Raw genomic sequence first — 25,881 nt, forward strand, 5'->3', positions numbered from 1 at the left:
GGGACGCTCGGTATATACTGCTCGATATGTAACTTTCCAAGGCGATCACACGAATAATAGGCTGATGAAAATTTTCCTCTCTTTACGATTGTGTTCGTTTGTTATATACTGGTTGGAAGCATCGAGAAAGTTCCAATCGCCGTTGCTAGGCAGTTTCTACCTGGAGTTTGATTATTAATACAACGCGTGTCCCATTATATTAACACTTCCGAGGCAAAATCACACGCGGCTAGGCCCGTTCTCGAGGCCGTATGCCGCCACAACCACATTTCTAGGGAGAACCATACAACCACTCCACACCTCCGTCAGGCAAAACGTCCATCCCGTGACCGTGGCTACGTTCGGCGACCAGTTGTATCACCTCAAGTCCAATCCCACTATCACAAATCTCGAACAAACACAATCGGATTGAATGGCAACAATAGCTTAATTACGGCTATGATAGAATCTAGGCTAAAATATCAGAAGATTTTCCCAAAATTTCAAAGGAAAAGCTCCGGTGTCCTTTCATCTCCGACATGTATATGTAAATATTATATATACGAAAAGGAAATGTTGCACGATAAACACCTTGATTTCGATCTCTTTTGAAAATGTTTCTAATTTCCGGCACGTTCTTTGCTCAGATTCTTATCCGAAGGACGTATCTCCCCTTTATCTGACACACCACTAATCGGCCTCGATGTGATTCCGGGGAAAAAATGGTTTTCTAGGCTGAACTCCGTCCTTCCTCCCACATTTTCACAGAAAATGACAGTTCTTGGAACGATAATGATAAAGCGTGCGGAAGGAAAATGACCGAGATAACATCACGTTGGCGAACCGGGACGAGGATAAGTATAATAATAAACACTTCGACTCGTGGTTCTAATCACTGATCATTTAACAAATTTCTTTTAGTTGTGGATATAGAATGCATCATGTAAGGAAAGATTTTAAAAATATATTTATTAATTATATTTATTTAATAAAGAATTTTGAAATCCATCATTATTTAGCTTGTCATGAATTAAGCTTTAAAAGAACAAACACAAAAAGAAGAAATAATACCTATCATTTTTAACGAATATTCCTATTAATCGCTGGAAGACTGGAAATTTCGTATCACTGATTCTATAGTTCTCGTATAAGTATTTGTATCTACACGTCTATTTAAGAATCGGGAAATTTATTATTTTAAGAATAATCAATAAATTACATGCATTGATGAATCTTTTAATCTAACTAATAAATAAAGAGTTTCAAAATAATGTCGAATTGCCGAACTAATAATGACTTGGAAGAAAAAAATTTCTGATTTATCAAAATTCATTAAAGAAGCCAAATGACTAGCAAAATAGTACAATTTTAACTCAATATAATTACATACAGTGTCGCTATCAACGTCGTAGTTGACGCGACATAAAATATATAAAAGAAGCACATTGGTTGAAAAAAAGCCGGAATCGATGGCGTAATCGTAGCCGGTCGTTTTGTAACGTTAACAAACCGATGGCACCATAATTTCGTTAGATCGCGACGTGCAACGAAGCCGGAGGCGGTATCCTCCGAGGACAACAATGGCGTGAAATTCAAAAGTCGAAGGAGACAGCGGGAGAAAGGGCAGCCGGAGACGGAAGAAGCGTAATCAACAGGGTGTATCCGCCCGCGAAACGCGAAGTTCTCTCATATGCATACTCGTCCCATGCCATAATAAATCCGACGATTTGCATCAGGGTCCGTATAATAGCCGCTTACCGGCGTAGAAAGTGAACGTTACGATTTTCAAGGGAATTATAACTCTCCTCTGAATTATTATTCATGCGAATATCCGAGACGAAGGGCATTGGATCTTTTCAATCTTTTCGCAACACTTCTCGACATGTTTACGCTTTTTGATGATAGATTATGTAATACGATTTGATATTATACAATCGATCATTGTATATTTGTTATTCTCTTTTTGTAATGATTAACGCATGTTTATTGTTATTTTTCTAATTTTATTGAGAATAATCGGTTTTTATACCAGATGTTTTGAGTTATGCAAGCTGACATTAAATGTTAGCTTTTATTAAGATAAACATTCGTTGATATTAAAAATTGATAGTTCCAATACGGAACAAAAGTCGATATAAACTGCTAAAGAATTTTGTTACCCGAAATATTTTATAATATTAATTAATCCTTATTAATTTCTTTAAATAAAAAGAAGCTTCTAATTTGTCGTATTTCGAATTCACAGTTAAGTATAATCCTCGTCACTGTTCTAATATTATATCCCAGGTGGATTTATTCGATCCTGGGACGCTGAAAACACGTGTTTATATTACTTATTCCGTATCAAATCGCCAACTTTTTTTGAACAAACGCGATTTCCAAGTGGTTCCGCGACATTCCCACGGGTAATACGTTAGAAAAACTCTTCGTCGGAAGGCCAGGACATTCTCAGGTGTGAAACCACGGTTCATTCCAACGCAGCCAAATGTTACGCGCTTTCTAAACTGCGATTTGTCGTCGTGTGCGGTGTTCTCATTTGTCAGGGCGTGCCTCACCTCTGTGTCATCCCTGTCTAATTAAACGCCTCATTGTTTTGCGTCTTGTTCCTTTCTATGTACTATTCTTTCAAACTATTTACGACAACTTCGTTTAGTTAGTATTAGGCTTTGTTGGTGAAGCTTAAATCATTTGTCTCTATTGAATCGATTGGAAAGTTGTAACAAAATTTAAGAAAAATGTTAAAGCTTATGTTTCTTTTATTGTTTCGAATTAAAAACCTTTTTCATTTTTCACGTTGTGCTACGTTCATAATGGAAAATTGCTTAAATGAACTCAATAGAACATCTTCCTGTCGTATCTACGCAACGATCATGTCTTCGGCAGACGGGAACGAACTTCAAACGGGTTAATCGATCTGCTTAACCTCACGGAATCAAGGGATATCGTGGCACGTAGTTGGCAGGTGCAGGCTTCTACAGATAAACTTAGAATAGTACAATGTTCGCTTCAAAGTGATTACGAGGTTATTCGCGTTAACGAATGTCCAATTAGATTCGTTTCTAATTTCATCTGCATGTAGATTAGTCTCTATATTACTATTACTTATTGTTAATTTTATTCGAACAGGAAATCATTCAATGTAACTTGACACTAATATGCAATTGTCCTAATTAACCGACAACTAATCCAAAATTCTACTATCAACACGTCACATATCTAATTTTATAAATGTCTTATCTAAGCTATTAACTTGACACTAACATGTAGTTGTCCTCATTCTACTACTAACACTTCGTATGTTTAATTTCATAGATCCGTCAAAGAAATCATTAATATGACAGTAACATGCAATTGTCCTAATTCTACTAATAACACGTCGCATGTTTAATGTTACAAATCTCTCAGCCGAATCATTAATTTGACATTATCATGCAATTGTCCTAATTCTACCAGCAATACTTTCTATATTTAATTTTATATGTAGATCCATCAGCAAAACTATTAATGCACAGCTGGTATAGTTGTCATTTTATCAGGCAGACTATAGATGACATAGTGGAGTCTATAGAGCTATTTACTTAGATATGTGCAAAAAAAAATATACGAAAAATAGAAAGAGAGATGTTATGGGAAATATAACGGCGCAAGGATTTAAATAAAACAAATAATATACTAAAATATATAGAATAAAATATAGTACTAGTTTTTATATTCAATGGTGAAATAAATGTCTATCAGATTCAATTACTCTAGTAGTGTCCATAAAAATACGAGTTTGTATAAATATCTGCTGCCTACTTATCACGTTATTTACAATCGAATTAAAAAGTACTAATACACAGAATGCCTCATATTTTTAAGTAACCACAAAAATAACAATTTCCGTAATTTAAAAGATTCAACCTTCCGACTTACAAATGAAAACAGCTAATACTGAGAAAAGTCCAATGATGAAGATTCGTTTATGCAATCGAACAGTAGCTCGCGACTGTGATTCGACTTTTGGAACGAAATCTACGTTCCTGGCGTTGTTTGAATTATTAAACGAAACGAAGGCGCGTGGAAAGCGTATCGATTTTGCAGTAGAAAGTAAATCGGTTCTAATCGCTGCTCGTTTAATTCGAAGGGGATCGATAGGTGCACGCTGGCTGCGGTAGACAGGTGCAATTTCCGTGAGTAACTTGGCACGGTAATGTACACTGACAACGTTATACGTACTTGCGGAGAGCTACGGTGTGCCTTAATCATGATGCTGAATCTGCTAAACGCTTGCCAAGGTTTTCGATGGAGATACAAGAGGACCTTTGTCTTATATCGCTACTCTGCCCATTTCTCATCGACCTGGCGCGCCTTTCAATAGTGCGGAATTTGAAAAAACGTCCATTTTATTTTATAGATCTATTATTTTTTAAACATTTTATAGGTCAGAAATATTTTTATAAATTTGTCGTCAAAAGAGAATTAATGACCACGAACATGAACTTTATTTTTCTCTGAAGCAAAAAGAATTAATGATGTGACAAAAATGTATAGCACCAAACCATATCTTCGAAGTAGGCGGACTCATCGGTCTATTTCTGAATCCAGATAAACAAATCGCGATCATTAGCGTTCTCACGGCGTTACGCTCAGCCTCCCACCAACGACGTATATGTGCCGCGAAATATTTCAAACTGTTGCGTGGCCGAAAGAAAAACCGTGATATTAGACCCAGATGTTAGCAGTCTTTGATTCGGCGAAAAAAGACGTCCAGAATTGATACTAGTGTGACGAAAGAAAGTCGCGAAAAGTTTCACTGATAAATTTGACGACAAACTTGCTCCTCTTTCTTACCGAGTTTGTATGTTGTACTAGGGTGAAAAATCGATACCAGGTGGCTGGTCCGTAAACCAACTCATTTTTATAAAATCTAGCTAAGATATCATCTTTCATGAATCATGAACTTCGAAGATTGGAATCCTTTGACGAAAGTGTTTCATTTGTTTTTTTGTAAATTGTCTGTAATTTATACATTTTTTGTAAAAGTTTCTAGAATTGAACTTTAAAATATAATCTCAATTACTTTCAAACATTTTTCTTTTCTTTGAACCATTGGATGGTTTAGATATAAATAATACCAAATGACAAATGTATAATAAACATATAGTATAAAAATTCAATTGACAGTCAATTTAAATACCAAATTAAATTTAGGATGATATTATTTTAAAAAATGCAATAATAAAAATTTGGGCATATTTGGCTTAAAGAAAATTATATTTTACTTTTCATCTTAGTTAAATATAAAACAGAACTAAATACCAATTATTGTCAAACACACCACGGAACATTCCTAAAAATTCTAATATTTCTCTATAAATTCTTTTATTTCCATCTTTTGATACAAGTTTCATATTTTAACTTTGATTTTTCATATTTTAATCTTAACCATCTTATACAATATCAATTGAAAAAGCATTCGATTTTTATCGTCGAATTAAAACGATCCGGTGCTCTCGATCAGTGTTGGGAAATATTTGGGAAGAATAATAACCGCAAATTAACATTCAGTCCCAGTGCAAACGCTTCGTAAATGGTCGGTCTCGGGTCGAATGACGATTATCCCGCAGTTGTAGCAACCGCTGATGGAAATTACGTTCCGCTTCACCGTGATTACAGCTATGCTCGTGAATAGCCTTCGGCACGTGTTGGTTGCCAACAGTCTTACCTAAATCAACGAATTCTTTCCCTCCGGCGTAGTGCAACGCTATTAAGTATCGGTTTCGCGATTAATCATTTTCCATTACGCCTTTATCGGGCCATTTAATCCGACTTACGCAATTTGAAACATTCACCAAGTTCATTTTGATCACGTTCTCGTATCAATCTAGCCCGTGAGTGATATTTAAAAGTTGGTAACAAACAAATTTTATTTTTATTTGTTTTAAAATAGATCATTTATGTGTAATAACAAGAATGAAGAAAGTTATCTACAAATTATAATATTGTCATGATTTTTTTGAATTCATCGATAAAAAATTATTGAATTGTTAAGATACCTATGAAAATACATATTTTTTAGGAACACACATGAAAAAATGAAAGATAAATAGAAATTTTGATAGTTCAGTTAGACGCAGCTTTAATTCAAGCTCTAAATAAAATATCTTGTATGCCATATGAAAAATTTGTATGGAAAAATACCATAGGACAAGGAAGTCTGGTATTGTAAATTAACGAACTTCGCTTCAGAGCTTATTACAAGATACAAAAGCATTGGCAATGATACGTCAATGAGAAAAAGAAAAGTAGGAAGGTTAACAAAGGTGCATGAAACAAAAGAATCCTTTGGTCTATAGTAACCTCTTATTTTATAGATTAGTCAGTGTTTGACATTATTCAAATCTTCGTGAAAGAAGTAATATTTACGTGAGAACAGTTAAAAATTTTTTAACAATTATAAAATAAGTATATCGCAATATAGAAATTACTTTTCAATACTGTATCTTTTACACAGAGATGCAATTTCCTTTGTACAACCGTAAGAACATTTTTTAACCACGATACAACATTAATCATGGAGCCTTTAAAAGTAAAATAAATAAATCGTTAGCTTTTAAAAGCTTGCTAGAAAACCTTTTAAAAATTCTGAAAATATCGAAGAATATTCTATTATTGATAGAAACATGTACATCGCAAAAGGTGTAAAAAAAGCAAAGGAAAAGTTCTGTTACAACCGTAGGAAGATGTACAGGATTAGAGTGACCCACTCAGTGGCTGCATCCCTTTCTACAGGATTTCTCGATATAATTTTTTAATCCTGACGAATACTATATTGCTTGGACTTTCTCGAGCGTCAGTGACTTCGTTAAAATGTCACCTGCATGTGTTAAGTTTCTAGGAGGATATGAAACGACTTGACTTCTTTTTTAGATATTTGTAAAAAATTGTACAGACGATAGCGCCCATTTTGTTTTGTTATATATTTTATCGGATTTCATACACTTTTGTCTATTTGGTAGAAAATGTCAATCTAACGAAAGTTACGACGATGACCAGAAACTCAATTGCGCATTAACATTTGCAATTATAATCAAGCATAACGCGTCTATTAATAGAAGCAAATAATATCGATGCGCTAATACGTTTATGCATAATTTATGACCGTTTAAATATCGAAGCTATAAATTATGGTCTGACCGTCGATGCTTCCATCAAACCGGGTCGTGTGCTTGTTTGCCGAAAAATCATTCTTGCATAAATGAAGAGTATCTAGTATTACGACAGGATATTCGCGTAGACAAGCGAACCTTAATTAAAATTCGTTCTGTTTCATGATACAAGATGAAGTATGAAAGGGATCTAAGTTATTGATACGTACATACTATTCAAGAGAATAAATAGAATCGAATCGTGGAAAATCGAGTAATAAATATAAATAATAATAATTATTCGATTAGTGAATTATGGAATCCTAGAGTTGCACGAAATAAAAAGACTATATATTACATTTATCGTCATATTTGTTGCAAAGTAAAGCTTGAAAGTGAATTGCCAATCATCAGTTTGCTACAAAAAAACGGCGCAATTAAGAGAAATAAATCTTTGTTCTATTTGAAATATAAGATTCTAAAAATCTCAAGCATTTAACAATGAAAGAATTTTTCTTCTTCGAAACGAAACTTCGAAAACGTTTTAGTGCTTTTAATAAAATGCTTAAAATGTTTCGATATGTGAACATTTTTTAGATGTGTCAGTCATCTAGCAAATCAACGATATCATAATTTTTGGAATGCAAAATACTAGAACTTGTATCTAAATCCCTACTTGCCTTCTCAGCGATTTAACTAAAAGAAGGGCGAAAGAGAAAAGGAAGGTAGGAGAAGAAAGAAAAAAAAAATGGGAGGTAACGACACGGTGCCCACGTGGAAAGCGATAAAAGGCTATCGAGATTCATCGAAGTAATTGTGGTGCGGTTTGTCTATCATTAGACGTATTATTATACGTTAGGCTGCAAACTCTGCTTCCATAAGGGGCAGCTACGGTAATTGCATATCCTTAATTGTTCGCTTACATTTATCAGAGAGACGAATCAATGCAATGAAAACGAACTATGGCTAAAATTTCCCTCGCCATTATACGATAAACCGAGAGACGGCGACTTTCGTTGCCAGTGAAAGGCCACCAACGTGTACAGTATAGTAAAATCAATCAGAAGTTCAACTTGAAACAAATAATTTTTGAGATATTTCAGAGGACATGGAGGTTTAAAGCATCATTTAGAAATTCGTATGGTGTTAATTCGAAATTATGTTAATTATTTTAAAAAATTACATATTATATATTAAAGGTTGATCATGCTATTGTTAACGAAGTACTGCAACTAGTACCTACGGTTTTGATAAAATATTTTTGTAGCCTAAGATTTGAAATGCTTTTATAAAACGCATAATATTTATCAATGTCAATGAAATGTCGCTATTGAATACCTTCATTTACAATCTCACTATATCGGTTCCGCCGACTATACACAATTATCAGCCTCTAGTACTTTGGCACATGAAATCGAAACCATGGATTTTAAATCTACCCAGAGAATATCGAGCTACCCGCAATAATTGTGGGTTGTCGCGATGAAAAGTATGCGTTGTTGTACGCATTTGGAACAATGGAACGCAAATGCAGCGACCACTTTCGTAACATTGTGGTCTGCGTGGAAGCGTTGCAGTTGAAACACCGTGAAGGCCACAATCAAATGGTACTCGCCCCCTTGTTCGATACGTGCAAATGAATCTCGAAGGGATTGACTGAGTTATATACTATTGAAGCTTCGAAATATACTTGGAGGCAGCAATAGGATTTGAAGGAGTGATGTTGGCTTTGAGACTTTGGAAATATTAGTCAGCGTTAAACAAGTTTGATATGTCGTGTGTTTACTAGGGTGAAATGCTTTGGATAAATGTCATTAAAAATTTTTCAGAGACACGACAAATTTAAAGCGTGGAAAGAAAAGATGGTCTGATATCGTTGTAGAATCTTAATTTGTAAATTGAACTATTTTTTAGATTTTCCGACTGTGACAAAGATATAAAATTTTGTATTAATTATGCACCCGTTGTGCCAACCAGCAATTTGGCTGCAGTTAGAATTTATTTCTTAGCTTATTTAATCATTTCTTCTTCATTTATTATAGAATTATCCTTAAGCAACAAGTATTTGATAAATTATAAATTCTGTATTAACCCTTAGAGCGCTGAATACTCGGAGCCCATGCCATCCGTACGGACAGCACGCTGCCAGCGCTGACGATCGCTGTGGACTGATTACTTTTTCGCTATACTGAACTCTGTTGATTGACTATTCAAAGCGCAAATCGTAATAAGTTATAGTAATTCTTTTGCACGAGATTAAATGATTCAAGAGCGTTATTTTTTTAGTATTAATTATTTATTATAAACATTGAAATTTACAATAAACTAGAATTTGGGTAGTAAACTAGAAAACAATAAACTAGGAAACTAAATTTAGTAAATATAACACAAGTTAATAACTCAGTTGTGGGTGAAAAATTTCAAAACAATCATCGATACATAATCCGACATCGCATTTTCTGTCGTTCCTTCTCTTATTTTTCACACAAACAACACATTTTCTTCTTGATAATTGTGTTGTGCCGGCACGATTATTCTACCAAATGTCCAAATTGGACAAATTGTGGATGCAAAGTATTAAATAAAAAAAAAAAAAGAAAAGACAGTTTCTTCGAACGCGGCATTAACATTGAAATGCATTTATATTTATCTCACACAAACGTAATAGTATTACTTCTGCGTAGGTGCTCGGAAAAATTGACAAACGCATATATGCATCCTTAGTCCAGACCGATGGTTTACGCCAGACGCATATATGCATCCTTAGTCCACACTGATGACTTTCGCCAGAGGCATATATGCATTCATAGCACTCTAAGGGTTAATGAATTTCATTTCTATATAAAATTCCATCTCTCTTTTACTTCGAAATAGAACTGTATTTGAAATTTATTTTATTTTAATTTCCAACGACGAGCAGAATAATATTAAACCGATAAAATACAATATATTTTATAACATATGTAAATTAATAGAAATATTCAACGGCAAAATAAACGTTCCTTTGCGATCAAAAACGCATAAAATACGAAACCCACTAATTTCCACATGAGAAACGACACGTTGAGTCAATATGACGACCGACGATCGACAATAATCAGAGGGTTTCCAGTATTCCTATATTACGTGTACCCCGCTTTTTCTTTTTTTTCAGTCAAATCCGAACAGAAATATTCGAAACACGAAGCGACGTAGAGTGGTTGTGCTCGATACTTTTCAATTAAATGAGTCCGATAAAGCTTCTCGTTGAAGCGCGGCAACGTTCGAATAGCCAGCGAGGCGTCGAATATTGTCAAACAATAATTAAATCGAGCGTTGTACGAGGGAGCGACATTGCCAGGAACGGGCTGACCCATATACTATACGTGGATCGAATGGAAAAGTGCAATTATGAACGTCTTTGTGAACGGTTTTAGCTCTGCGGAATTTCCACAAAGCCGCACATGCGACCGCATTACTCGTCTCTCATTCTACGATTTAATGAATTTCGATGTTGCACTCACAACCTTCGTTAGAAATCCAATATAAGCTTTATGAATGCGACTTTCGTAGTTTCTCTTACGATATTAGAAAACGTTAACTTATTTAGAACAAAATAAATTAAATTATCAAACATTTATTAAACATTTTTTTAGTGAGCGACTAACGCTGCAAATACAATACCAAGTTAGAATTCTACTATAGAATTTTAAGAAACCTTCCTCGTTTCAAACACCCTTTTTGACCTCTTTTCTTAAAACTTTGGTTCACATAGTGACTGCAAACTTTCGAGTAACAGACGCAATCACGTGAAAATACTTTACGAAGTTTCCTTTTTCTGAAATAAATCATCCGGCAAGACACGCGCGTTCGTGTTTACAGCGAGCCACGTTTCTCGAAAGTATTTTCACACATGGCAAGTGTCAAGAGTCTATGGCGTCGTAAAAGAAACGGGTGTTTTTCTCGGACACCACGGGCCAGCATGCAGTTGGAAAACGCGATTTCTCTGAAAATTCATCAGCGACCGAACGCGGCGATTTCCTTTACAGAATGGAATAACAGTTAGCCAAAAGCAGCATCCGAAAGAAAATGTTTTTCCATATCGTGAAAGCGATGATACGTGTGGTTCCATTTTTTAAACAATCGACAAAATGAAAGTATTTCTAGTACAATTTATACATCATCAAGCTTCTTCTGTTTCGCTTAAAAATCGAAAGATCAATCGATTCGGACTTTCGATAGCATTTTTATAATTTAGTTAATGAAAGAACAATTCTGAACAAATATTCGATTAAAAAACATCAAATATCAAATTGCACTCTACAAATTCTCAGTACCTCCTCTCTACAGAGACTTCATTTTAATTCATATTCTTTTTCGTTTGTCCCATTACTTTCTTTGAATTCATTCTACGGACCAGAGCATTACAGACGTTTCATCTTTCTGCAGAAGGTACATTGCAATTCCTTTTTGCTTTGCCATACGTCAATAGCATTTCAACGTCTTCTCCGTGATTTTTCGAATTCTCGCAGCTCGATCTTATACGATAAAATTTACGGTCCACGTGATGTCTTAGTTTTTTGCGCATTACGTTTTTTTACTAAAGCATTCAACGTGACGTTATATTTTTCGGAAGAATTCTTTTGAAGTTAACTTGAAAATTTTTTCCAAGGATAGATACATACTTCGTTGCAGACAGAAAATTTCTATAGAAAGCAGATTCTTCCTTATTAAAATTCAACTAAGGCACTAATTTTACTGTATAATTTCAATTCATGAAAAATTTGACAATCAATTTTATTTTTAAATAGGATTTTGATACAATATAAGATTCTAAATAGAATTGTATCGAGTATCTTATATTTCGAAATATTCATCTTAAAAATGAATCTCTAATCAATCTTTCAAACAACAGTTCGCTCAAGAAATTGAATTCTAGTTGTGCGAAAAATTAAGATAAAGGAAGTGAAAAAAAATCGTGTGTCCTTCCAATATCAATTTGTGAAAATAAAAATGAAGAGAATGACATGCTAACCTTTCAGTCGGTCGGAACTTCGATGACACCGAAATATCCTGAAACGCGTGCGATTCTGTGTTACATATGCCTCGTGACTACGATATAATCCTCGATAACACCAGCATCGACGTAATTGCTGTTATTCCGTCTCAACAATGGCGGAAGCTTACGGGATGGAATCTTATCGGTCATCGGTGGCACAGAGAGTATCGTCTTTATCCTGATATGATGTAATCGCGCGACTTTATCTGACGCGGTCTATGATTTTGTCGTCGGTGCCTGTTGATATTAAGCGATCCTTGCTTTCCAACTACGTTCGACAGAATCCCTCGAAATCGATGAATATAAAGAAAAATCTAATCACATCATGTGATCTATCGCGAATGTTAAATAGGTACGAGGACACTATATCCATTCGATTATACCTTTTACCAAACAGAACGACTATGATTATTATTTATTCGTGTTTTATTATTACCATTATTATGAAAGTCAAATATCATGCTCTTTAGTCAGCAGCACTTTTTGTTATGTTTGCAAATGAAGCCAATAGAGAAGAGGAATTAATTAAAGAATTTCAAAGAACCGAAGAAAATTGCAATTGAAAGTTGATACGAGAAAGGTTTTAGATTTATTTTAATAACGAATACGAATAAAAATCGAAAAAATATTTTCAAAAATGTGGCTTACAGAATAATCGAACACGTTTGCTCCTATGAAATTATGTTGAGAACTATTTTCTCAATCGGTATCAGTCGGCAAATTCCAAAATTTTATCGTGCGATTCAAATTACTCGTACAAGGAATCGATTTCAAACTAGGATAGAAGTGCTAGACTCGCTATGGTGTTAGCTACTATTAAGCCAAACTAATTTCAAACTAGGACAATTGCATTTGTCTCGCGACAGACAAGCAGCATCCTGATAATAATGGTAACACGTATGTTTGAGCAATAGTTCCTTCTTCTACGGATATTGTGCACTGCTCAGTTGACGGTCTGGAAATTAGTTTATATTTGCCATTGTATTCCTGAAGTATTTTGACAAGTAGATACAAAATTTTACTGAATTAACTGTATCCTTTCTAACAAACAAAGTTTAACACAATCAACGTAATGAGTATTTTATGGATCGATATACTCTTGATTGAAAATCATATTTTTATTGAATAGTAAACAGATTAAAGAATTTAAGAACTTGTTTTCATCAGTTAGCTTCCTACGCCAGTTGATTCTTCAATGAACATTTTTTTCTGCATTTCTACATGGTTGCACACAAGAAAGAGATTGAATTTCACTGAATTGTTACCAATCCACATTGATGTCAATGTTGAAGAACAAAAGGATTCCTTTTTGCTGTATCGATTTGCTTTTACCTCGTAATGGCAGCGTTTGAATTCAGTAGACTTGTTAAATCAATGAATCTTTTTCTTCAAAAATAATCGTGTAAAACTCAGCGAATTATTACTAATTCTTAAGAGGCATCCGTTCGCTGGATATATTCAGCGACTTATATCAGTCTATTTTATATCAATTATAATGTTTCATTCATTCAGATATGCCTAAATTTTTATTTATATTTTTTACATTAGCGTCACATTTTCAGTGAGTTAGATATAATACGACAAGCTTCATTTCAAATAAAGTCTCATACTATAAAATACACGTTCTAAAAATTGATTTCTGCTTTCGATTAACAATTTTTTCCAAAAACCCAAACTGTAGCTCTGCAAAGTGTTGAAACAAAATGAGGAAGAAGGTAAAGTTTAGTTTAGTAGGAAAAGATATCAGCACCAGCCCCATAAAACTTCTAAAAACAGATTCCCGCTGAACCGGAGCTCAGACCATCAATAGTAGCGTCTCGTTATGACGTACGATCCTTTCACGACGAGCAAAGTATATGTCTCGTTTCCTTCCAGCAACGTCTTTGAAAAATGTCTCGTCGTGGAATTCCGCTTTCTCGATATCGATTACGCAATCGACTGAGAATTATGGCGAATTCCTTACGAACCAAAAATATCATCGTGACCGACAAGTTTCCACCTTGCACGAGATCGTTGCATCTACTTCTTATCAAAATCCATTCAAATATACAAAATTTTTCATATATTCTGCTACATTCAAGAAAAATCTAATACAGAAAAATGCTTTCCATTAGTATCTACATTATACATTGCTCAAAACAACGTCAGAGTCAGTTTCTGTATCACTTTGAATTTTACCCACTACTTGTGTCTATTAGATGCGAATAATATGTCAATATATCAAATCTATAAAATTTATTTTGTCTTGCACGAAATCGTTGAATCCCCTGGGACACAGAGGAAAACGAGACGAGAGTATAGTCGATTTACTTCGCGTCTCCGATTTACACGCGACACGCGAGTGAAGCGTTTCGCCAAAACCGGTAGCAGCTTGTCGAGTAAAAATCGTGAACGAATCGCGCGGCTCGTCTTGGTGAAAGCTGCTATCCTCGTGTTGTCTTACACAAATGCGCGGATCGCTTTGTGATGTAAAACGCGAGTGGAACTAGACTAGCGACAGCGTAATCCATTCCTCTTTTCGTTGCGCTTCCGAGGGAAATAGGACTGTGTTTCTTTTTCCATATAGACAACCATAAAGGTTCCTTGATGAGTTCATTTTCTAAGTTCGTGAATATTTATGCTCTTTACTTGGAGTTTTTAAAGAAGCTGAAGAAGAGTTGTTTGCCCGAATTATTAATTTTTTATGAGACTGTATAGTTTGAAAGTTATATGTACTTGTGTACTTATGTTTTATAATGTTTACTTTTTGTTTCAATTATGCTTTTCATTGTAATATAATAGCGTCCATATTGATGTCTTCATTGTACTATTACTAATTCTTTAAAAAATACATTTTTTAGTCAACAATATTTTGTCACATGAAATTTCTTATTTATAACTAATAAAATATATACAGTCCCGTGAATAATTATTAGCTACATTCTATTTTTAGATTTTTCATAATATTAAAACAAAAATTTGCAAAATTCTTTGTATAATTTCATATTATAATATAAAACTAAAGATACAGCAAACAAAAATGTTCTTCCATTGAAATCTGGAAAGTATTAAACCTTCTCTTGAAATCGTATTTTTGTTTGTAAAAAAAATATAAACTCAATGTTAAGTTTGTTACGTTTTCACTCAATATTTAGTGAACTTTCTTTATCTTTGATTACTATTATTAATCTGTACACTATTCACTAATTTATCTAAAGCTTTGTTTTAATATCCGCCTACGCGGTTTTTATTCTTTCTTCAAATTTAACGATATTTTCTATAGGTGACTTTTTCTGATAGTAAACTTTTCTTGCTAAAATTTTCGCACGTTTTCCACACGTTATCCATCAGGTTCAGATCAGAACTCAATAGCCGTGGTAATGATTCCGAAATCTTGAAATCACCTTTTCGTAGTGGTGGCTGTATGAATAGGAGCATTGTCTTGCTGAAACATTGTTTCTTTTTTGTCTTCTGTTTTGATTATGGAAGGTAATAATTCGCCATGTATCATGTGATATTCTATAGCGTCCAATTTACCCTTTACAAAATCAATTTCACTTCACATATCCAGACATGATCAATGGTTTCTTAGAAGTATTAAAGAAATAATGCAGAAAATGTGTGTGAGTTTAAAATTATTCACTCTATTATCTTTTGGTATGTCGAGCGAGTTCTTTAGTTCTTCTATTTTTCTATACGTTTTTTCCATATCCATTTCAATACTCTCAGTTATTTATAGATCGAACATCGATAAACCAACTTCCATTATCTGATACAACGTTTATCTAATAACTGAAGCAAGTTGATCAAGTTTCAGAGCAAGTCTGACATTAAATCAAGCACCTAAGAACCATCTGAGCACACGATTCACTAATTGCTTCGCATCATCAATGCAATTCGAATTTCTAATCGACTAACAAGGAGCCAGAAGCGTGGAACTGCGGCAAATTTGCATGATACGACGATGAAATGACATCGGGATGTAGAGACACGGTGGAGGCGTGTGACATTTCACCTTCAGTTCGCGTCATTGTATCATCCTCTGTATCATGCAAGCGCCCACAGGATCGTGCCGAAATATACCAACGCTTCGTCGAGCGCGATAATTAACTCCGGCAATTATTCAGGATAATAATTATGAGGCGCAGAAAAGCAATGAACCATGTGAATTTACTTTTCCATCGATATACGCTCCTTTTCACTAATATTAGGACACCCGGATCCTTTTGCACGATTGAATTAATATTATTAATAAAATTTTGCAAGTTACAAGCTAAAGCTTATCAATATTAAAAAATACCCTTGCATAATAATAGCAAGTTTGATAATGAAGCAGATGAAGAATTTTACGAATAAATATTACAAATTCCAAATTATTTCGTTACTTTACTGGTTGAAAAATTATAATATCATAAATTTGAAGTTTATAACCTATAAATTGTAATTTTAAATTGTTACTGTTAATATTGCCTTTATTTTTGCTATTATTATTTTGATTTATCAATGTTATTAATGAATAAATTATTGCGCGAAGAGGACCCTGTTCGAGGAGAATAACCGACTTCCGCGATGAATTTGCGCGTGCGTGTCGATTCGAAGCGATTTGAACAATTACTTGACTATACTACGATTAAAATGCCATTAAGCCTGGGCAAAAGGAGGATTAAGGCTGGGGAAAGGTCGTATTAAAAAGTAATTTCAGGACGATTTGATTCTGGCGCTTTCGCCATTGTATGCTCGCTCGAGCTTCGATGGATGCGTCCGTTGATAAATGAATGTCTAATTTGTCTGGTAAACAGTTATTTGATGTCGCGCGTTAACGGATTATGTAGACTGTTTTAGAGATCGAGGTTTAAGTAGGTTACAATGGCGATGATTAGATTTGTGTATACTTTGACTTGCAGATTCACGTTATTTTAGAATCTAATGCAGTGTATTATTACAATTCTGTTATAACTTCGTCAATCATATCAATATAATTTAGGTATTAGTAATTTATAGTAACATACTATAGCAATGAAAAGAGAAATTTTATTAAAGCAAGAAATAGAAGTTGATTTATGAATTACAAATAGAATATTTTCCTTATATTTCCTTCTTGAAGATTCTAAGATATTGGGTTGGCAACTAAGTGATTGCGAATTTTATCATTACCACCTAATGGCAAAATCCACAATCACTTAGTTGCCAACCCAATAAAAGAACCTGATGGATAGTTTCTTTGTAACATAATATCAATCGTGACTCTTTCAAAAGAATCTTTATTTCAAGTTATTAATCGTTTTATACAATCAACACAAATTATAAAGATTATAAAGTTAGTCTTAATTTAAAAAACTCTAAGATAATGAAACCTAATAGATGAATTTTCTAAAAAAAAAAAAAACGTCGATCCAAATCTCTACAAAAAATATTTTATATGAAGTTACTTGATTAATTCATGGAATAGTTTGTCAAAAATAATACGCGCTAAACGCATGAACATTAATCTCTCACCTGCAATCTTCCTTTCACGCATACGACGCCATAGAGCTTCCGCTTTTCGCATCGGCCAGTTCTCCACCTTCGCGCTGAAGCTGCGGAAAAATTTATATTCCTTGAAGTGCGACATTCTTCTGTTGCCTCCGTGTCCAGTTTCGTCGATTACACCAGAACCTGCAGGAGTGGAAGGTCGACCATCCTCGGTCGACATCTTCCGGTAAATCTTGTGAAGTTTTTTCTCCGCTCGCTTTTTCCCCTCCAGTTTTGCCGTTTTTTACTTCTCAATCTTTTCCTCTCGAAGAAACAGGAATTATGTCGAGGAATTTTTAGCTTCACGATAAAAGAATTCGAAGAAATCAACTTTTTTGTATATAATTAATTTCTGATTGATAGATTGTATATAGATGAACGTAAATCATATTCGCTAAGAAATTTTCTTGTTATACTTATTCTTGTAACTTTCTGACTCTTAGATTAATCTTCTTTATTTTTCAGGATAGTTCTATAGAAACTCCACGTGATATATGGATCACGAAGATTTATTATAAAGAAACGAATTGGATTTTCAAATCTCTTACTTTGACTAGAGAAAGATAACGAATAAGAGGAGAATGTATTATCTTCCAAGGCGTGCTTGCACCATTTTTCTTCCGGAGGGACTTTGTTTGAAAAACTCATGAGATTTCCCATCTGCTTGAAGAATGAACCACTTGTTGCAATTTTCAATGTAATTCTACATCATCGGTTCTTGCTATTGAATTCTCTCCGACCTCTCACATCAGATTTTCGAATTCTCTTAATTTCGTCGAATTTATATCCTCTTTCTCTTTATTCAAATTATTTTCAACGATAACAGACATTCAATTAACATAAACGATAAATTAAGCGTTATCGTGACTCGTAAAGCTTTCTTTGAAAATAACTCCGCCAATTTCTTCCGTTCGACTATTAAAAATCATATCTCATTAATGACGATTCTTGAACTGCTTCACAAAACAAATGATGAAAAATCTTTCATTTGCGTTTCGCAGCAAATTTATATTTCCACAACTTCTCGTTTTCTCGTTTCGCTAAAGTTGATTATATTCAGAAGATCGTTGTTAATATTATAAAATTGATTTCACCTCCAGAGATTTTTAAGTTTTCTCATTCCTTTCAGACTTTCGAACATCGACCATTAGTTTTTCTCAATAAATCTCCCTCCTGTCGAGGACACAGATTACTGCTGGTTGTAACTTTTACCGCGTTTTCCTGTCCTTGTCTTGCAATTGTAATAGTTTCGCACGATCTTCTGCTCTTAGACGAAGAGAATCTCGACAGAATTTGCGAAGATGGACCAGGCTACTTAGTCGAAACGTGTCTGCGTTCACAAACGACGCGAAAGATTGCGAATCACCTTGCATTATTTCCGTCGAAGCCTATCACACATCGAGTCAAACATCTTACACACTCCATTTAAACATCTTTTTCCTTAGTTACATTTTTCTTACTTAAAATTACACTTCTTTTTGTTCATAGAATATGTGAAGATTGAGTTCAACAAGAAGAGTTGAAATCAAAATTCACAAAACTATTAAATTCCCACAAATTTATAATTACTTTAAAAGAATTTTAAGTAGTTTAAGTAATTTTAGAAGTTTAAAATGTTGGGAATTCTTGTTAATTGATCGATGGTGCACGGAAGAGTATGCAGCGAATGTAGATGGGAATTCGCGAAAAATATATTTCCGGTTAATAAATGAATACAAATAAAATTTATAGTTGGTTAAATAACAGAAATGTTATTCCTACGTATTTCAAAATGTGTATATTTTTTTTATTTAATCAATATTTTTTCTATCTTTTACAGAAAATAAAAAATATCACAAGGAGAAATTGAACTTTTTATTTGCTGATTAATCGTATGGTCTCTGACTGTCGAACAGATTTATCGAGAGGGATATACACGCCAGACGACTAGACGTTTGTTTGCAGACGTGGGAATATGATGTCGACGAGCACTAGAATACCGAAAAACGGGCCAACCATGGAATTCGCTTTTCGACGTCGGGGATTTGCGGTTCGAGGAGACGAATATCACCGCGTATTGCTTGCCATCAAATATTGACTTGCCAGCAGAAAACGCTACTGAAATTCGAGACGATGATCCATGACAGACACTTTCCAGGCTGTTTGTAATTCAGACGTAAAATTGCATGAAAGTTGTATGCTGTCTGTTTAAATTTGTCAGAATTTTCATAACATATATCTAAAAAATATATATTCATTAATTTATACACATTTTGCTCGGAAAAGTATAATTTCATTTGGCAAATATAATCGAAAAAGCAAAATTAAGAAAACAGCAAATACAAAGTCTGGAGTCTCCATGTTTATTAGTTATCACAGGTAATTTTTACGATAATATGTGTTTTAACCTTATTTAAGAGCAGGATTAAATCATAATTTTAAGAATTAAAATAGCTCACATAAAATGAACCAACTATAGTGATCTAGAACCTGTTATAGTAACTAAGACGACTATAAGCAATCGATTTATAAAAGTAATGAATTAAAATTATCTAAAAATCGACATTTAACAATTTTTAAACTTGGAACAAAGAATAGCAAAAAGTCAAAGTAAACTTTTCTCGCTTCGCCTATCTGACACATAAACTATTGAAAAACATCAAAAATATTTCTACAATACGTTTAAGTCTCTTATCATTTAAAAAATAATGAAATTGTAGCAAGAGAAAGGTTCGTTTTGCAAACGGTGCAACAGTCGAGTTGAAGCAAATTCGCCCGGATGTAAATGGACAAAGGAGCATTGCCATTCGGCTTTGCTCGACAGCTCTCGACGACGACAAACGCGAGAAAGATTTATCGCCAAAGACGCGATGTATTTTGCCGAAGGAAAGCGGTAATCATGGTGACTAACGAGCGATTTGTAGCACTTGGAGCAGCGACCCCTGACTTCAACAGGTCCTGCCGCGATATCTCTCGAGGACATTGGTTAATCACGCCATCGAACTTTCGACTCGACCACCGAGCAACTTATACAGCCTTCTCTTTGAATGATATTTTCCTTTCCTTATATATATATTACTATATTATATATTATTACCAATTTATTTAATATATTATATACATAAATGGATCCAAAAAAGATCTATTTAGACAGTCACATTTATCATTGGAAAACATAAAATTCGTCTAGTTATATCATTCTTTTGATTTCTCTCGTTATTGTGATCTTTGGATTTGTTTTGGAGTTTCGTTGAAGCGTGTACAAAAATACGGAAGGATCGGTTTAATCTTTCACATTGAATCGTAATTACCATGATCGTATCTGTATCTGTGGAAAACCTATGTGAAAATTAAAAGGGAAAGCCGCGCCCTTCTGACGTTTCCTCGCTTTCAATTTTAATTTTAGTTGAATACCAGAGACTGTCTAAAGAGCTGAAGCTAACCCCTGTTGATCGGAAGTTAACACAATGGTGCTCCGTGAACAACCAGCTGGCGAGCTAATAAACCTAATTTGGATAACAAATTTGGTGTTATAATGCGTTGTTGACTTCCGATCAAGCTTTAAACCAAGTATGGTTTTACTTAATGGTTAAACTGCAAGATAGAGAAGAAGTTTAAAATCCTTTTAAGGTAATTAATTGCGAATTATGAAATTATGAGTAAAAAAATTTGCAAGTTCTAATCTTTTGAAAATTATAGTTCTCCTATTTCTACGCTATACGTAAAAAATTCATGAATTTTAATTTTATATAAATAACAGAACGGAAAAATTTGGAAAAAAATTATAAATGCAGAAACATGGCTATCTCTATGAGAAGTCGAACGAGTATCGTAAGATTAATTGCATCAATAAAGTCTGAGTCGGATTCGAGTCCGCTTAATGACGATCAGTAATATAGGTAATATTATCGCCACTGAAACGGTTCTGAATAATTCATCGGAAGTGAGGCCAGATTGATTCGAAGGCGGCGTTAGGTTTTCGCGTGGTTTAATTTTCATCGCGGCGCAAGCGGCGACGGCGAGACGGTGAAACGATCGCAGCCAACGAAATTAAAACGACCAGTACAGTTTATGCAAATTACCGTCACTTTCTCGAGCTACCGCTGAACAAGTCTTTGTCGCATTATCACGGTGCGCGACAGCCCGGAGGAAGCTATTAGAGCTTGTTCACCGGCGTTTGACACTTCCGGGGATATTCCACTTCGCCGAAAAATCTGCTCCCTTAATTGCTTACGCTTGTCGAATCAATGGTCCGCTAATTGTCACCTTGCCAGCGAATTAGACCGACAAGGGTACCACGTAAGTCGTTACGCATCGATTTTACCGAAATCTCGTGCAGGGTGGGAATGAGAATACGTCCTGTTCTTGGTTCGATCGTTTTAATAGTCTGTTAATTCAGCTCGAAAATTTGGAGGAAGCTCAATAATTAGACTGCAGATTTTTTATGCATTTATGGGAAATTTGAAGGTGTACAAATACATAGAATGTATGTAATATACAAAAATATGTGTAATATCCAAAATAGTATACTGATGTAATTTGACTTCTGCGTTAAAACACTTCGAAAGCACCGACTATCGACACGACCAACAATATAAGAGCCAGTTAATCTTCGATTTTATACACAATGTTTTCCCAAAATTAATGTTCTCGAAAAATCCGAGTGGAACGTCTTTTTTAAAGCCTTTTTTCTTCGCAGAAGAGCGAATTGCGACAAAAATGAACATCGATGAATTTATCTGTCACGAATGTCTTGATTCTCCTTCGATTCTGATCCCGATTTATCGAAAAAGAGTTTTCGATACTATACGCACGAAATTTTCGTCCATGGATACAGGAAGATTACAACTTATATATACAGATTAGTTTATCCGTGTCTGTATCGTTTCCTTTTATCCTACATTTTCGAACGATACATAGTATGCACAAACGTGTGTAGTTACTGGTATCGTGTTTTCTCGATAACAACCTTGGAAGATAAAAATCGTCCTAGAAAGATCGTGTATTTCCACTCGTGGCCTTCTATCGACTCTAGAGCTATGTTACGAAATAACTTCGTTCCAGTTCCACCTTTCGACTTGCACCGAAATTTCCATTTTTCAGCACAAGGACTTAGTAATCTATTTTCTATCATCTTCTCGTGCTATAGAGATGGGTGATTATAAGTTATTAAGGACCAACGCAATGTTTGGTTAATAAACTGATGCGACACTAAACAAACAAATTTAAAAAATAGAGACCAATGCAATGTTGTACCGATGCAAAATTCTATTTATGATATTGGTTCAGTCAATAATATATTTTATTTTATTTTTCAATAATCTGTTGTTCTTAAACATTTTTCTTTCTTCGGGTAAACTATATATAAATCATTTAATTTACGTTTTTCGATAATGTTGCCTTACTATATTCTTCATTCATACAAATTATTTCAGTACTTAATCCTCACTGATTTATTGGAAATCTAGTAACTTCACTAACACTATTTAGTGAAATTAATTGCGACAGAGTCTTATTAATATTCACCGTGTCGTCAGTGGTCGAGAGGATCACGTCGCGCGAATACCAAATACTTTCTTTTTGTCGTTATTTACTGACCAATCGGAACAGGTGTCTCATACGTTCGATTAGCGCTATCGTTCATGTGGATTGTTTATAAGCCAGTAAAACTGGTTGTCTAATCGGTTACGCTTGTGAAATCGTCAGTCGGACAAGGGTTCAGCGCGCGTTCAACCAGAACCCGCTGACAAATAGCAACTCGATCGTCCTCGTGTGACAATTCGAGTTTCTTTTTGAAAGAAACAAAAAGAAGTTAGTTGTCAACCATGTGATTGATCGTCGGAGGTCGTTGCACTCTATGTTGGCAAATTTGCTTTCTCTGACTGGTTATTAGCATTAAGCAGTTAGTATATTAGGTTCGGTCATATTGATAATTTGTGGAAATTGATTGGTTATTTTGACGGAAACGTCAAAGAATTGGAAACTTTTGACATATCGGGGATTTAATTGTTGGAAAATATAGTGATTTATTTTCTGTGTAAGGAACTATTAATTAAGAAACCTGTATCAATATATTAATATGCTAATAACGCATATGGAAATGTATACGTTTGAGAGATTTAAAGATGCAAAAACATATAGTGTGCACATAATATACAAGAATATATAAAACATATCAGAGAAAAACACATAGAAAAAATGAAATGAATAAGTTTAATGTTAAAGCAAATTTGGTCGATAATAATTCATGAAAAACATAAAAAAATCATGGGAAATTTCAGTCTTTTTAGGCTGCATAGATGAGTGAACCCTTCCGAGATTTTAACGAGTATGAAATGAAGAACGTCGAAACGTCAGGAATGAACTTAAACTGGTGGAACGATCAAACGCGGGTAAAAATAGCTCTCCATCGCGCCGAAAATATAAATTTCTCGAAAGTGTAATCGTTTCGAAGGGACGGAACCCCTTCGACGTAAGTTTAGCAGATGCTGATTCATTCGTATTTAGAGGAAGCGTTTGGAGCATTAAACAGTTCGTTTTATAAATCTAGGGCGATATAAAACGCATTAATAAAACTTGTGTTATAAATACACGAAGTCTTGAAGAAATAAATTGTTTTGTCTAACATATTTTCTGCATTTAGTTAGAAAATCTATGAGATCGAGTAATCATCTTAGAGTAGCATTGAAAATAAACATCAAAAAATTTTGTAAACAGAAGATGATAACTAAGATCAACTAATTTGTAACGAAAAGGAAATATATCAGACTATACTTCAGTGTTGGATAACATTTATTGCAATTAACAATTAACGGTTACGAAATATTTGTATATAAATGAAAAATTTGATTATAAATTACAGTTATATATAATGATTAGAATAGAAGCATTTTTTTTATGAAAGTAATATCTGACAATGAGTCTAATTTGAAACGTAAATTTAATCAACTTTAGTCGCCAACAATGTTCGCTTAATATTGGATTGGCAACTAAGTGATTGCAGATTTTGTCAATACCACCTAATGACACAATCCGCAATCACTCAGTTGCCAACCCAATATAATACACTTTGTACACATTAATCACAACTATAATTAAGCTTCAATCAAAAGATAACAATTAATAATTGAGGATCAATATTTATAATTAATGATCAATGACGGACGATCAATATTTGTCGTCACTAGACTAGCAAATCAATAAAATGGAAATTTCACTCTATGCCCAGATATTATGAAAGCACAGTTTTACCTTTCCAAAAGAGTAAAAACGTGTCATTCATACGATCTCCGGAACACTAAAAGTTGCTTCTACTTACAAAGGAATTAGGACACTGATACTAAATCATCCTCCCATGATAGTTCTTAAAATCAGTAACTGAAAATAACAACTTTCCTCGGAATTGGCTGTCGTAAAACATCATCATTCTCATCAGAGGACATCGACAACCGTTTCCAGTTTCCAACTAGTTTACTTTCGACGCGTCAAAGCGCATTTAGGTTTTTCTCAACGAAGAATTTCCTTCCCACCACCAATGGAAATCGAGTTCACAATGCAGACAATGTCAGAAAACATCGATTCCAATGCCTTTTTTCGCCATGAATGATCAAAGCGTACGCTTAAACGCGGTTAATGGCAAGATAAAACACTTCCCGGCTGAACAATAACGCTGTTATCTACTGTTAAGATAGAGATCGATCTTAATTCGGTATTGTTACGAAACGTCATTTAGCAATTGACACACACAGCGGATTCCAAGCTGAAAACTTGATCGACCACGCAATTAGTGACAGATCGTTCGCTGTCTGCCATTGCTTTGCCACGAGCTCTGCTTTCAAATGTGTTTGATCGATTACGTCTTATTTGGTAATTACACAATTGATGATTGTAGATCGAATCGAGGAATTCTGGATAGTCAGGCTGAATGAAGATATCTAAATTTAGAAATGTCAATTGAATTTCCTTTAAGAGCTTGCCAGATTGTATCATTCTGATACTTAAAATTAATATGTAAATATCCATGGATGTTATTCGGAAGGAAAAATTAAGTACGTAAGTGATAAAACTATTTGTAATTGACCAACGTGATTAACTGATTCGTGAAAGAGATATTATGTGCACTATCGTTCAAATATATTTGGACACGCGTTTATTATTGACAATATTTAACCAGTATAAAACCAGTAGACGATCAATTAGCTTTTCAATAAATAATGATAACTTATATATATACTAAATATCACAACATTTAACCACTGGATAATT

General features: G+C 34.2%; 2 protein-coding genes across 4 annotated transcripts in view; both read right to left on the bottom strand.

Moving 5' to 3' along the window:
• LOC122566990 (rho GTPase-activating protein 7-like) overlaps positions 1 to 25,881 on the bottom strand; it is a 352,400-nt gene that overhangs the window by 178,786 nt on the left and 147,733 nt on the right. The gene's annotated exons all lie outside the window — the stretch shown is intronic.
• The window catches only part of LOC122567056, a 35,278-nt gene that overhangs the window by 4,851 nt on the left and 4,546 nt on the right, over positions 1 to 25,881 (bottom strand). Inside the window, exon 2 of the mRNA XM_043725151.1 lies at positions 17,623 to 19,177. Within this exon, the coding sequence (XP_043581086.1) occupies positions 17,623 to 17,818 (196 nt within the window). The 5' untranslated portion in view covers positions 17,819 to 19,177. The remainder of the gene's footprint in view (positions 1 to 17,622; positions 19,178 to 25,881) is intronic.

Source organism: Bombus pyrosoma, linkage group LG1 (genome assembly GCF_014825855.1).
Source record: "Bombus pyrosoma isolate SC7728 linkage group LG1, ASM1482585v1, whole genome shotgun sequence".
Lineage (NCBI taxonomy): Eukaryota > Metazoa > Arthropoda > Insecta > Hymenoptera > Apidae > Bombus > Bombus pyrosoma.